The 15,856-nt window shown below is 39.8% G+C and overlaps 1 protein-coding gene across 2 annotated transcripts in view; it reads left to right on the forward strand.

The window, feature by feature from the left end:
- The window catches only part of YES1 (YES proto-oncogene 1, Src family tyrosine kinase), a 47,204-nt gene extending 40,215 nt beyond the window's left edge, over positions 1 to 6,989 (forward strand). For both annotated transcript variants that reach the window (XM_061994803.1, XM_061994804.1), the window contains exons 8-12: positions 52 to 231; positions 2,025 to 2,101; positions 2,466 to 2,619; positions 3,178 to 3,309; positions 4,665 to 6,989. In XM_061994803.1, the coding sequence (XP_061850787.1) occupies positions 52 to 231; positions 2,025 to 2,101; positions 2,466 to 2,619; positions 3,178 to 3,309; positions 4,665 to 4,873 (752 nt within the window). In that variant the 3' untranslated portion in view covers positions 4,874 to 6,989. The remainder of the gene's footprint in view (positions 1 to 51; positions 232 to 2,024; positions 2,102 to 2,465; positions 2,620 to 3,177; positions 3,310 to 4,664) is intronic.
- The last annotated feature ends 8,867 nt before the right edge of the window (positions 6,990 to 15,856 follow it).

The raw sequence follows: 15,856 nt of genomic DNA on the forward strand, positions 1-15,856 counted from the left end.
AAAATCTCTTTGGTATTACAAGGCAGAATAAAACCTAACTTGTTTCTCTAGGAACGTGGAATGGAACCACAAAAGTAGCAATCAAGACACTAAAACCTGGTACAATGATGCCAGAAGCTTTCCTGCAGGAAGCTCAGATCATGAAGAAATTACGGCACGACAAGCTGGTTCCGCTCTATGCTGTTGTTTCTGAGGAACCGATCTACATTGTCACTGAATTCATGACAAAAGGTGTGTGACAAAACAGTTTGAAGTACGTTTAAAAGCAACAAATTACATTTTTTAATTAATGTTAATTTTAAGCTGACTGGAGTATAAGTGGTAATTTTGATTACATTAAAATGAGCAACGCTTAGACCTACTTGAAGCAGTTCTGATTTAGATTGTGGGTGGAGGCATGATATTTTTGCACATCTGTGTCACCCTCGCTAATCTTCCTCACAAGATTGGTGAGGATTTTTCCTCCCCATTTTTTCAGTGTGTGTTGCCTGTTACATTTAAATTGGATAGTGTAGCTGGGAATATTATTATGTGAATGTGCTTGCTTGTAGACAGATTATGCTCATAGCAACAGAATCAGTTGAGTTTGAGTTTTGTTGGATTTTTTTAGTTGTTCTTTTCCAGCAATGTAATAGTACATTTTTTTTTTAAAGTTGAGAGTTTTTTTCCAGACTCCCTCCTTTATCTCCTTGTTTTCAGCTTTTCATCCTTCTTCCCTTGCTCTGGATCATCCCCCCCTCCCCCTACTGCTAAAAGAGAGATTTAGAGATTTAGGCTGAATGTAGAAGTAAACATCATAAGCATATTAATGTTAAGAAGCAGCAGATTTTTCAAGTGAATTATTTCAGTTCTACAAAAGCAGGCTTCTGTTTACCTCACAGAGAAATTCTGCTATCCTGGTAAAGAAATAGAAACAATGTTTAACATCAATAGAACAGCTGCTTGTGTTCAGTACTCTGCCACAAGTATGTGGGGGTTTTTTTTCCCACATTTTGTTTTTTTAAGCATTGGGGGAAATTTGAAAAGGAAGAAAGGAATAAAAAACATTAAAAGGTCCTTTTTGCATTGTGTTACTACAAAACAGTAGACAGTCTTTATCACATATTAGAGCTGCCATACAAAATCAGTTTTCATTGTTCAGAAATTGGGTTTTGGCAAGGCAATCATTAAAAAAAAAATCTTTAGAGAGTTTTGCTTAAGAAAAAGTAAAGATTAAAAGCAGAACTGGGATGTTATCTTGCAAAACCAGAAGAACTGGAAAAGTACTTGCATGTTTGTCTGAGCGAGTTATGGATTCAAAGTGCAATTGGAAGCTTCTGTTTTCATTTGAAAAACATCTGACACTTTACCAATAAACATAAGACCTCTATGATGGTTCACACTTCACAGTTAGAAGAACAACATTTTCTTTTTCTTTTTACAAGGAAAAGAGATGGGTAAGAACTGCACATTACCCAAATGTTTCTCCAATGTAGGTGACTTATTAGAGAGGTCAATGTGACGCATTTGCTTTGATCCTGTGAGCTCGTGAACCAAGATGGGAAAAGTCTGTGCAAACAGCACAGCAGATATCAATAGCAATGTGAGTCTGACTGGCCACACTTTTACTTTCAGTGAAAAAATACAGTCGGTGACTAAAACTACATTGGAGGTATCTGCTTCAAGGCTATAGCCATGAATCCACTGCATGACCTGCAGTTCAGAGGCACTGATACCAGGAATATTGGGAAAAAATCCTTACATATCGCCACATAGCCATCAGACAGCAGTCTGTTTTATGAAGATTCAGTTATCTGAATTATTGAAATGGATACCAAAATACTTGGATAAAACTTGCACTAACTCTCAAGGCAGAGTCAACTACAGGCATAGCCATTGAGTCAGGTATTCTGTTAAATGGCATGTTTTCAAACACACATATTTTGGGAGATGATTGTGTAAGGTGTAATGTCTAGGGAAAAAAAGTCTCAGTTCAAGTCTAATGAATTTTCCACCCCCCTCAAAAAACGTTTCATCTTTTACAGGCAGCTTGCTAGACTTCCTTAAAGAGGGAGAAGGGAAGTACTTAAAACTCCCACAGCTGGTTGATATGGCTGCTCAGGTACGTTCTATAAACCAAGAAAAGTGTGTTTTTGCTTAAATGAGAATTTTAAAGCTATATGATATCAACTAAATGTAATTATTGAACACTCTGACTACTGTATGCTGTTTTCTTTTTGCGTCATCTGTTGTAGGTTTGCCATTTGTCAAAAAGAAACAGCTTAGTCCTCACTTAGCAGACACTGTATAGCCAGATATACTAATCGTTGCTGTCACAATTGCTGTCACGTTGCTGTCTTGCTGTGGTATACTTCCTGTGCTTACACAGTGAGATAGAACTAAGATAAAAGGGTACAGCTAAATGCTTTGGAGAGATGATGTATATAGTTGTGAAAAATAATCTTCAATAAAACTTTATTTTTAAGATTGCTGATGGCATGGCTTACATTGAAAGAATGAACTACATCCACAGGGATCTCCGGGCAGCTAATATTCTTGTAGGAGACAATCTTGTGTGTAAAATAGCGGACTTTGGTTTAGCAAGGTTAATAGAGGACAATGAGTACACTGCAAGACAAGGTAAGGCTGGTTTATTTACTGAATAAGTAAGACCTGTTACCTTCAAATTAGTTACGTTATTACTTCTAGCAGAGTATGCCTGTGTATTCTGTCTTGGTGGATAAAGATGCACATGTAAGTGGGCTTTCACACCTGTCTTTAGGTGTCCCCCTTGCCCAAGTGCGGTTTTAATAAATGTTTTAATGTTCAAAATTATCTGTCATTCTGCTACTGTTTAAAAAAAAAATCATTGTTTTGGGGGGAATAAAACTTGCCCCAGTTGGAAGAGAGCTGAGATTCCTGACATTGTCAGATTCTGAAAGTCATTCCACTTTTTGAAATATACTAAATACAAGAATCAATTTTAAAAAAAATTGTTGCCAGTAGTTGCTGCCCTAGTTTGAAACTGATTTCCCATTTGAAATCCTGAAATGCTAAACTACCTCAAATTTTGTCAACAAAGCAACATGTAAAATCTTTTTGAGTGCGATATTCTTTATAACTTACTTTGAAGTGCAGCAAATGAACAGGAAAGGAAGGCAAGGGAAAACTAAGTGTCTGTCTTTCCAATGTCTGTAGGAGCTAAATTTCCAATTAAGTGGACCGCTCCAGAGGCAGCATTGTATGGTCGGTTTACAATCAAGTCGGATGTGTGGTCATTTGGAATTTTACTGACAGAGCTGGTAACAAAGGGGAGAGTGCCATATCCAGGTAGGAGGAAAAATTTATAGATTTCTCTTTTCTTTGTTTTCTCTGCCTCTGAAGTTACTTTTTTTGCTTTTCTGCCATCTTTCAGATCCCCCAGTTTACAAGCAGAGACAAAAACTTACACTTCACTGGTTCCTTTTTTCACAAAGCTACTTTGTTTTATTTAAAGATTAACTATGATATATTTTTAAAAACTCTTTTAAGATAATAGCATTTGTAAACGTGTCTGATGGTTCATTTCAGATTAGTCAGTATCCTTATGTTTTCCTATCTGTTTGTCCCTGAAATTTCTACTTTACTTTTGATGTTTTTCCAAGCTATAGTGAGCATTGGTTGGGTGAAACTGCTAGACAGAGTTTTGAAACTAAACATATGTAACACATTTTGTCAAAGATCTTGCTGTGACTGGAATTTGTAAGGCAATTCTGTTACATATAAAATGCCTTTTTCTTGGTCTGATTTCAAATTAATTCATCCTTGAATGGAACCTAAAGCAAACAGAAGGTATTTGTGCTTGAGTTTCCTTTTTGAAAGGACAGGCCCAGGGCAGTGGGAAAGTACACAAATCAGGAAGAGTGTAACCAGCAAGTCAAGGGAGGTTCTTCTCCCCCTCTACTCTGCCCTGGTGAGGCCTCATCTGGAGTCCTGTGTCCAGTTCTGGGCTCCCAAGCTCAAGAGGGACAGAGAACGTCTGGAGAGAGTCCAGCACAGGGCCACCAAGATGATCAGGGGACTGGAACATCTTTCATATGAGGAAAGGCTGTGGGAACTGGGGCTGTTTAGTCTAGAGAAGAGGAGACTGAGGGGGGATCTCATTAATATTTACAAATATCTAAATGGTAGGTGTCAGGAAGTTGGGACATCCCTTTTTCTTTGGTATCTAGCAACAAGACAAGGAGAAATGGGATGAAGCTGGAACACAAAAAGTTCCATTTAAACATAAGAAAAACTACTTCACTGTGAGCGTAAGGGAGCCCTGGCACAGGCTGCCCAGGGGGGGTGTGGAGTCTCCTTCCTTGAAGGTCTTCAAGACCCACCTGGATATGTTCCTATGTGACCTGATCTGGGTGGACCTGCAGGGGAATTGGACTAGATGATCTGTAAAGGTCCCTTTCCAACCCTACCATTCTATGAATGAGAGAGCATGCAGATGGCAGGAGGACTGCATATTGAGGAATCAAAATAATTGTCAGAAAACATATTTCATGCAAAATGTAAAAAATCTATTCTAAAGTGCATTCATTAAAGGTTCTGTTATGGTAGTTTCACGTGCCTTGTGACAGGAGAGGGGCTTGAAAAAGTTTGGGGAAGTATTCTTTACATAGTGTCATTCTGAGGTAAAAATGCTTTCCTTGTAGGGATGGTGAATCGAGAAGTTCTGGAGCAAGTGGAACGTGGCTATAGGATGCCTTGCCCGCAAGGCTGCCCAGAGTCTCTCCACGAGTTAATGAAACTGTGTTGGAAGAAGGACCCTGATGAGAGACCAACGTTTGAATATATACAGTCTTTCTTGGAGGACTACTTTACTGCTACAGAACCACAGTACCAGCCTGGAGACAATTTATAAGCCAACAGTCTATGTAACATGCACAAGTCTGCCAAATGTAAAAGACTTGCAAAGAATTCCTGACTTCTGTAAGGAATCAAGGAAAGAAAATCTTTGCTCCTTTGCATGCTCTTAATGGCAAACTGGAATTTCATAATGCAGTTGCACAAAACCACTTTTAAAGTGTTATAATCTAATTTACCAATGACATGTTTTTATTTTTTTTCCTATTTCCCAACTTATTTTCAGGGTCCAAAGGAAGCTTACTGAAAATACGGGATAGAAAAATGAGTGTTGGTGTGAACAATAGCAGAAAAAAACAATGTTTCAAATCCTTTCTTTTCCCAACATTTGATAGTCATTCTACTGAAGAGCAAATTGTCTGGAATTGGTGATCTAAGGGTAAGAAATTTTTGAAGGAGAACAACTTTATGGGACCAAGCAATTCTATTCCAGTTCCGTGAAACTCCCAGTGTTCGAAATTTCGTATGTGTGCCTCCCACCCTTCAGGGGAAAAAAAAGAAAGATGGTACAACTGTATTTGATATATAGTCCTGATCTTTGAGCCTTCTCTTGTATGGATTTAATTAGGGTAGGCAGATTAAAAGAGAAATTGGAAGAACGAACGACAAACTTGATTTGAGTGGTAGACCTCAATAGTGAAATTAGAGAGCATAATGCACTGTGTTAATACTTGTATTAATATAACTGGAAAGTAGCATGACAGATTTTTCTTTTTTCTTTCTGCATAGCTAATTGAGAATAATGCAGATAACTAGAAAATGAGGTAATATTTTATAAAATTGTGTTGATAAAGTATGATGATATTTGAACTTGAAGCTATGTAATACAATCGGGGAGGGGAAAGCCTTCAATCTTTTATGCTCCAATCCAACAGCGAGCTTTTGTATGGGAAGACAACCTGAACAAAGCTCACCGGGAAAGCAGGACTGAAGCTGGTAAATGGCCACTTTTTAGTCCTTTTTCAAAGACAGGTTTGGTACTGTTGCATGTGGCTTATATGTGTTAACGAGGGTGGGTGCCACAAACAGTAGCTGTCACTAGTTCAGGGATTTGATTGCACTTTTGCTTTTCTTGACTATTAAGAAACACTCACACGCAGTTGCTCTTCCCACTTCTGCCCTTCCTGCAGAATTATTTAACAAAAAATAAAGAAAAGAAAATGTGAAAGTTTAAAAGCTAAAGGGATAAAATATATTTAATATTGTCCGAGTATGATGACATTGAAATTTGCTGGCGTTCGGCCCAGCTGACACTACATCTACTTTTTTTTTCTTTGGCTACTGACATATCAAGCAATAACATCATGCCTTTTACTCAACGATTTGCATGAGGTTCTCGAATTTATGGTCCAGCTTATGTACTTTGATTTTTTTGAAACACTAAACTCTTACTTCACTACCAGGTTGGAATTCATATTATCATTGTAAAGCTATCCAAGAGATGAATTTCAGAAAAGCTGGGAGTACAGTTCTGGTACTAAATTTAACGTGCTTCATGGGTTTACACAACATTGAATCTGACTCCCAGACAGATTTTTGTAAGAACGGTGCCATCATTTTTCATTTTCCCTCATCATCACCTGTACGTGTGTGATTATCAAATTTTAAAGGGCTTTATGTAAGAAAAACAAAAATAAAACAAAAAAAACCCCCACACACAAAATAATCAAAAAAACCCCAAACCCCACATTTTTTTTTCTAAATCTTTTAAAATTAATAACGCAATCATATGAGTTTATGTATTAATACAGTTATAACAAAAAAATGCCAAAAATGACGCTGGCATCGTTTGGATTTTTAATTACCGAATGAAACAGTTCATTGTAATAACACTTGTATAGTAAAGGAATAAAACACTAACTTAATGAGCGTGTTCATTGTAAATGGTTGTGTATTATAAGACTTCTCCAAAAGAGTTTGTATGTTTATGGAAATTTATTTGTTTGACCTGAAGACCTTGGTGTGGTTCTTACCCTAACAGAGTTTAAAATTCACATTCACACTTTTTATATAAATAGTAATAAGTTTAATTCTGTAACTAAGTATTTTTATAAGTATGGCATTGTTGAACTGTTTTGCAGAATTGGTTCAAAATAAATTTCTCCTTGATTGCATCTGCTTATTTGGGATGGGGAGGGCAGGGAGAAGGTGGGAGTGGGACGAAAACAGAGTGACCTTCGCACTGAGAGAGAAAGGAGGGGAATAAAACGTTCCTGAATTTCGGGTGTATTTTTTACCTGTGAACTATTTTAATGTACTTTCATACATGATGGCTGAGTTCATGGTGTGTTATAGCTGTGAAAAGGAAGGCCTTTGATAGAGCAGTTCAGAAGTCCATGACAGGAAGGGACTACAACAATTCTGTCTGGACTTAAGACCAACTGCCGGAGGGACAGATAGACAGACGGGGTTCTTGTGAGAGCAAGTCAAGCATGGGCTCAGCTGACAGTCACTGCCATGCTGCAGGGCAAACTCATTTCCTCTTTCTTGCTTTATCTGGTATTAGCAGCCACTGTTGACTTCCGTGGAATTTTTCAGGGAATTTTATACCTTTGTTCTTGTGACAGCTGATGTTTTATCTCAGCTTTGTTGAATGTTACCTGTCTGTATCTCCAAACAGCACATCCTGACATGTATATACAGTGCCACTGTACGTTAAGGAGCTAGTACTGTTTGGGTTTCAGTAATAACTAAAACAGCACTAAACCCATTCTTCTTATAGAACCTACAAATTGCAAAGTTTACTGTATTTTTAGCATTTCCTGTAATGTAGTTAATGTTTCACTCTTTTTAATGAAAACAAAAATCATGTAACTTCTGGTAACGTGTGCTGTCCCAGTTGTCCTTCAGAACGTTGTGATGCCCATTCTGCATGCTCGGCCTGCAGATTGTTTGTCATGCGTTGTTTCAAGCTCTGTAGTATTTGAAGAATCTTTTCTTACTATTTTTGAGTAAATTTATGAACATAAAAATGTGTGCAGTCCTACTATTTAGATAAAATACATCCCTGTTTTAGCATAAAGTGTTATGAAAAGAACCTTATGCGTTCTTATGCAGCCTTGAAATTGTCGTTTCACTAAGCTTGCGTGCAGCTCTTGCCACTGAAAAGGAGCCTTGGAAAGATGTTTTTTGGTTGGTTTTTTTTTTCTTTTTTGTCTCACTTTAAAAAAAAAAAAATACAATTAAAAAAGTCTTCTGAGTTTGCTCAGAAGCCAGAATTCTAAAACATGTTAGCCACAGCTGGAATGAACATAAACGAATATAAACAACTCCACTTAATGAGCCCCTACTTTTGTTATTTATTTTGATCCGTTCAATCTAATAAACTTCGCCATTTTTAAGTTTCCTGTGAAGATGCTGTAGGTGTTTATATTTGTGCCACCTGTCCTCTACCACGCAAGTCATGTTGAGTGTAAACCACAGGAGTACTCAATTTGGCTAAGCAGCATATTGCAAACAGGAGTCTGCAATTCTCACATCTTGCTAAGGAATTTGCGACTAAATTTGAGTAACTGCTGTGGGGACCATCAGCAGGTTTGTGTGGATAACTAAGTACAGAATTGTGATTCGTCCACAAGCTATCATCTTGTGCCATAAATAAGTGGACTGCATTTGTGCAGAGGCCTAGGAGTGCAGGTGGCTGCAGAGCTGCGCATCTTGCTCCTACTTCAGCCTGTTCGTAATGCAGGAACAAGGCCCTTACTGCCCCTCCAGGCATGGCAGGAGGCTGGCACTCCCTGCAGGGCTGGGAGACCTCCTGATGCCCGTATCTGGCAGATATTCTTTTCAAGCTGGGGACAGGGGGAAAATGGGGTGGTTGTATCTGTTTCCAATATAACAGCTTCAAGTGTGAAACCCGGGCTCTGATAAAGAATCCTGGCTGGCTGATGGATCTTATACAGGTGGTTGGCATCTGAGAAGAGAGTGTGAAGTGGTTGCTGAGTCCCATCTTCCCTGGGCAGAGGGACATAGGTGAGTGGTGTGGCATAGCAGGTGTCAACTGTTCTCCTCCATCATAGTTTGAAAAGTAGGTGGAAATTTACAGGGGAACTGAGGAGCATCTCTTCCCTTGTGTTTGGTGGAAAGGGGGCAAAGCTAATGCCAAGAGCTTCTTCTGCTCTGGTGGTTCTGGTCAGCTCACCCTGACTGATTCCTAGTAGAGCCACCTTCACAGGAGTTGGGTCTCAAGCATTGTTCTGTGGTCAGTCGTAAGAGTGAACCTTGATCGGCTCTTGGTTAAAAAATGCCAGATAGTGGTCACTGGATCCCAGACTGACAGGGGTGCTTGCCTCGAACTCAGCCCAGGAGTGGTGATATTTCAGACTTAGACTTTGCATTTTTTCCCTGGTGGATGTATGTGGATGCAGGATCTTGTATTAGGTTTTCACCCTCTTCATGTGGGTACAGCATACCTAGGAGCTTTGAACAGAGTTCAGGCATCACCCATGGGATGTGTGTTCTTTACTGGTCCTACTCTTTGAGCTTATTTTCCTTGTTAGTTCATGCAAACAGATGCCACTTGTAGGAAGTGTATTTGGAGTTTTTTCCAAACATTTAAGATAAAGGCAAATTTGTTGTCTAATTGTAGTAACTACTATTGAGGGACCACACCATCATTCATAGAACTGTGTTCTTTTGCAAAACATCCATCTCCTCATAGTATTTCATTTACTTTAAGTTAGTAGAAACACATGATGGCCAACGTTGCTTTTGATTTGTCCTTCTTGAAGGTGAGAGGACAGTTACCATAGCAGGGTCTGAGGAACAGACTGGAAATTTAAAAGGGAAGTCTGAATACAAGAACCTTTGATGAATTAGTTGTGTGCCAACACTGAAGCTGACTGCTGTGAAAGCATTGCTTTTCTTATTAAGAAGCTACTCCCAGAAGGAGCACTTCACTCCTCTAGCTTTGTGCCCTGCTGCCAGGTTACTGAGGCTATCTGAGGCTGTTGATAAATACATAATGGGAAATGGATAGATCTGTGCATCTTACATTTGGCCCCGAAAAACCATCCTGTGAATGCAAACAACTTGCTTTTTTCCTGGACTTCAACAGGTGCAAACTGCTGCATTCACCATTCATTCAGTACATTCTCCTTTATCCCCATTTGGTGCAGGCTTCCAGAGGCTCCATGGCTGGTGAACCTTCTCTCCGCATCAGTTTGCTGGGTAAGGAGGCATTACTCTTTCAAAAACAAAGCATAAGTAGTTCAGCGCGACTCCTATGATAAAAGCGCCACAAATAAGGAGCACATCAAATCTTTTGACCACTTTGTCAGGAAAAAAGCATGGAATGGCTGTGGGATATGCCACTGATGGTGAAGCTGAAGCTGTGCTGCCAAGACAGTGGATGACTATGCCCCTGTTTGGTCCTGGCAAGGAGGCAAAGTCTGTGGTTCCACGCTTCTGAAGAGCTCCCAAGGAATGACAAGAGCGTTGGCTCACATTCCTTAGAGTGGAAGCTGGCAAATAAATGACTTACCTCCCTTACATCCCTCTACCCACCATTCTTTCAATTCTAACCTAGGCACTCACTCTTTACCACAACGGACCAGCTTTTATGTCTTCATCTAGTGACTGTGCACTAACAGCGTGAACACATGAGAATTCACAGAACTAGAAGCCTTTACCAGCCTTACGTATCATTTACTTTTGTAGATGGAAGGTGCCTGGTAAATTGAGCAGTCTTGTTAGAGCAAGCTTAGATCTCTATCCTTATTGTTGGAGTTTTAATTTCATTCCTGGAATGGCTCTGTCTTTCAAGTCAGCTTATGACTACCATAGCTAGTAGTTTATAAATAGTATATTCTTTCCTTTGTTCTAAAAGAATGAAAATAGTTCCTGTATTTACATTTTAATTGTTATTCTTTAAAAGGCAGTTGCATCAAAATCTCTGCATTTAATGCAACTGTCACCTTTATCAAAAGCCTGCCATATGCAAGGGGAGATTTTTTTTTCCCAAATGAAAATGAAGTCCAATCAATAGCTTGAGTGGTTTAAGTTTGTAAGAAGTAGATTACTAATCAGCTAAATGTAATTTCTGGCACCACTGTCATTAGAATGGCCCCAGCCTTTTCAGACTGCTACTAAGTGTTTCAAAGAGCCAGTGTGTGTATACTTAGCAATAAATATGCCCCCTGAGTTAGAATGATCACTAAGGTAAGAGAGAACGACCTTCTCTGCAGCTTAGGGATGACAAATGGCATGCAGAAAGACAATGGAATACACATGCACTTTGATGCAGCCTGCCTTGTGCAAATGCTCTTGATGTATGAACAAAGTAGCATGACCTTCATTGGTTCATAATCCCAAGGTAGACATTTATGCCAGGCAATAGGCAGAAATCTACTGATAGGTACCATCTCTCTTTTAAGGTTTCCAAGGCATATGCCACCTTACCCAACAACCATTATTACCTAATATATAGCATTTCTCACTCTCAGACACTTCACAAATGAGATCATTTTCATTATCTCTGGATGGCAAATGAAGACAAGGGTAAAAGATGTATTTTGACTCATCCAGGATCAAGTTGAAGAGCATGACTGAGCAGCAGCCAGAATCTAGCGTTTGTTCTACTAGGAATTTCCTTTCAGACAGGCAGCTTTTAGCATTGCCTACCAACCTTGACTCCTGATCTTGAGCTTGGAGAGGTGATTTCCTAAGAACAACCTGCAGTAGTTTCCCACTCTGCCCCACATTTGGCAACTGAGCTACAGCAAAAAAATGGAAAACCATGAGTAAAGCCTGTGGGCTCCACACAGCAATTTGGCTGCAACAAGACTAGTGTAGCAATTGTTATGTACAGATAGCATGAAGCTTGATCTAGGAAACCCCACCAGCCCCAGCCTTGCTCAGCCCAGGTGGCTGGAGGTACAGGTAGCCACCACAGACAGCCCATGTAAGGGCTTGGCTTCAGCCTCTAAGGATTGTAGTGGCAGTCAGTGGCATCCACCTTCCAGCTCGCTGGACTGCTGCATCCCAGACACCTTGGTACCCACAGGCAGAAGGACAGGCAGGAGGCTTTTCTCAGGCGGAGCTGCTTGCTATGTCAGCATACGGCTGTGATGATGTTCTACAAGCACGTGTGCCCTCTGAGCACACGTGTGAGTTTCTCTGGTTTTTGTTACTCCTTTCTCATAGCAGATGTAACTTCCACTTCTAGCTGTTTTGCAGCAGTGCTTTAGGACTTTCTAGGGCCCTTTCAGACAGTCAGTGCACTTGACCATAGAACGAGCAATTCTGTCTTTGCCACTCAAGCCTAGCATTTCACTGGCACTGATGAATATGTCAAAACCCTCTAAGCCATCAGCTGAACACCCACAAAACCTGTGACTTGATGATATCATCATGCCTTTTCCTCCTTCAATCTACCTTTGTAATTATTTCTTACAGAAACACCTACTTTTTTTTTTAATCTTTTTTTTTTACAATCACATTAGCAATCTGGTAAGTACATACTTAGTTATTTTAAGCTTCTTTAAAGATAAACTGTTATTTTTAGTCAGCCTAAGTTTGGAGTCTATATATCACCTGCTCTGTTATAAGATGCTCAACACTCTTCTGTCATCACAAGTGAAATGTGCTTGCTACAACCTGCTTAGATGCAGAGATGACCTCAGTCCCTGCAGTACATGATTCATCACATCCAAGGAAAGTGGGGTGGAATGGGATATTCCTCCCACGGTGCAGGTAGGAGCAGCAGAGGAACAGAGACACGAGCAAGCAAAGTGTCTTGGCCAGATTCACACAAAAAGATTCTTACAAAACTGAAGTTCTGATAGTGATTTCTCAGGTCTCAAACAAAAACCCTGAACAAGGGAGACCTCATAGAATGATAGGAGTTGGAAAGGACCTGTAGTGAATTGGAGTCATAATCTTAAGACTATTTTTATTCCACGCAGTTAAAGAAAACAATGGTTGGCATGAGGTTTCATACTGTGTCTGTCCTTCCTCTGACATACTGCAGTTTGCTAGACATGATTTGCTTGTGGTTTACCCCAACAAAAAACTTGGCTGGGAATATTGATGTTGAGTAGTAGTATGTGGGACCAGAGAAAAAACAGAATTCTGCCACAACACTGAGTCTTAGGGACTTGAAACAGCTGGGCCACAACTGCCATTATCCCACTGCCAGAATTAGAATACCTTATGAGGAAACGGGAACTAAAACATGACTGCAAGTACTGGAAAAAGTTGGGGAGATGCAGCAGTTGCTTGAAAGGGATGTTAGATGAAGGTTTTCTCATTTATAGAAAAACCATTTTCCTCAGAGATGTGATCTCATGGCCTCTGTCTCTTTAACAACATTGTGGGCTGTCAGTCCAGGCTGGCTGTTTTCTTCCTCTGCAGAGTGGGAGGAGATAGAAGAGGAACTCTTCATCTTGAAAGCCCTTTGTAATCCTTTTATTTTTTTCCCCCAATAAGAAGGGATCAGCATTGGAAACATGCATGTGTAAGATGAAACACGAGCATGCAACTAAATTGACAGTGGCCATCCAGATCTGGGTGCAAAGTAGATGGTTCCATGCTGATACTTTGGATTCATCGGCTGTCAGAAATGGTTACTTCTCAAATGATCAACTGAGGAAAGGGCTCACAGTCATTCTGTTACAGGAATTTGGCTGTAATGAGGCTGTAAATGCTGTGATACTTTGCAGTCATACATGCTTTCAAAGTTTTTTTATTCTTGTGGTCAATAGAGACACTGGAGAAATTGTCAACAGCTTTTGAGGCTTCTACAGGAAGCTCACCAGTGACAGGCAACACTGCTGGGTAAAACACATTGAGGATGCTGTTGTGAAAAGGATAGTAATAAACACATATAAGTTGTGCATCTTCACAAAATGTTTCTATTTTTATTCTTGGTAACTGGGAACGCATCTGGTGCTAAGGCATTGATATGCCAAGGCCTGGGAAACAGGCCTTGGATAATAGTTGGCCTCCAGCTGGACCCTGCATAGTTGCACTTGCTACATCTTCACAGACAGTAGTTTCTTTACTGACAAAAGTTGCATTAATGAAATATGTGCAAGCATTAGCCAAAGAGGTGGCTTAGACAAAATGTAACTGTTGATGAGAATAAAGTCTCTAAGTATTAGTGAAGGATGTAGCTAAAATGTCTGTGAGAATGTATTAATGAGTTTTTAATGTATCTATTCCTGTGTGTGCAGGAGCTGGTGTTTAAGGCTGGGAAAGCAGGTGGTCAGCCTCAACTGAAAGTTACACGGAGGCTGAAAAACCCAGAAGATAAGGAAACTCTCTTGGTTCCTTCTGAAACCTTGGCCAAGTTTCAGGTGGTATCTCAACGGAGGATAATGCCAGATCTTCTGCCTGTGAGGTTATGTATTGCTTATTCAGTAATACAAAAAGCTGGATCCTCTTGCAAGTACTTTGGAGACCTCACCTACAAGTAGACACACTGCATAGGGGCTCCCAATTGCTGGGACAGGCTCTCCAAATCTTCGCTGCAACTGGGGCTATCCAGTGACTGTGGATCTGGATGATGGTAACATATCAATAGGGCAGTTGGTGACGCATCTTTCTTAATCGCTATCTCTATTTCCCCGTAGTAATCATTAGGTGCATTACCTTGCTTATGCTTTTTTTTGCTGCTTAAGAATAAGAGTGTCATAAGTTTATTACTGTAATTGAATGTTTTATCCTGTTTTTAGTTTATCCTATTTTTCCTGTAATGTTCAGAAGTATACAGTAAGTGAAATTAATCTTTTTGCTGGTGTCTATGTCCTTTCTGCTGACTCCCTTCATTCAGCAAAACAGTGGGCAACACAGGGATGTGAACAGGACCACATAGAGTTCCATGTGGGTATCTGATGCCAGCCACACATTTCAGCATCTACTTCCTTTGTAATTTTTAACCAATATAGATTCCTCCTGTTTTTCCCAGTATCAGTGACTTTTCCTCTTGCTATGTTATCATCACTGCTGTCTTTTTCATCTCTGGCAAACAAAACATCATTTAACAGAAACTGAATCATCGGTAAGTATCAAATGACTGTGGATGACACTGGTGGACATGCATTGTTTGCTCAACAGATTGGACCAGAGAAAGGTGCTGGACACTTTGTCATAGCTGCTGTCTGAATGTTCTGTGAGTCAAGCAAGAGGGAAAGGTAATGTTTGTGGGATCTCAGTGTAAGAATGCTCATTAATTCAGAGAGATTCCCTGCTCATGGTTGCTCTCATTCACATATCTGGTCTTGATTTTGCAGTAATTTATATGTATGTTTAGCTTTAAAATATCAAATAAAGTAGAGGAATCACTGAGTTCTTGGAGACTCTGTAAATATTTAAATTTTGCAGGTTGGAAAATTGTAGCCATGGTGCAATGCTTAGTGGTGAAATTGGTCAGAACTTTTCAAAGTCATTTTGTTAGAGCTCTGGCATTTCTGAGAGAAAAGGATTTCGCCTAGCTCTGCATATCAGATGTTTCTCTGTGTGGCCTTTTTTCAATTTATTCTTTCATACTTGGAGATTTTAATCTGAAATGTTAACCTTTTAGCCACTTTCATACTGAGTGTGATGTCGATATGTGAGTCAAATCTTGTATTCTTAGCATGTTACTAGGTATTAAAAAGAACCCATTTAGGCAACAATGTGAGCAACCATAAAGGCGGCCAGGTTAGAAGAGGAAATTACTGAACAAAAGATATTGTCTGCTCAGAAATACTGACAGAGAAAAGACTGACAGCCTAGAACTGTGAGCCTGGGAACTAGTCCTGTAAACCGTAGAAAAGCATCCTTGAAGAGTGCAACTGGACTCTTTGACATGCATCCAGGATACCTAGAAATCAGACATCCACAAACACCACTGATAAGTGCAAGACAAGGGACTGCAACAGCAATTTATCATCTGAGGAGATGGAAAATAGTCTGAAAAAACTGATCTAGGTGAACCTGCTTCTGCAGGGGGCTGGACTAGATGATCTCTAAAGGTCCCTTCCAACCTCTACCATTCTAT

Source organism: Colius striatus, chromosome 4 (genome assembly GCF_028858725.1).
Source record: "Colius striatus isolate bColStr4 chromosome 4, bColStr4.1.hap1, whole genome shotgun sequence".
NCBI classification, from domain to species: Eukaryota; Metazoa; Chordata; class Aves; order Coliiformes; family Coliidae; genus Colius; species Colius striatus.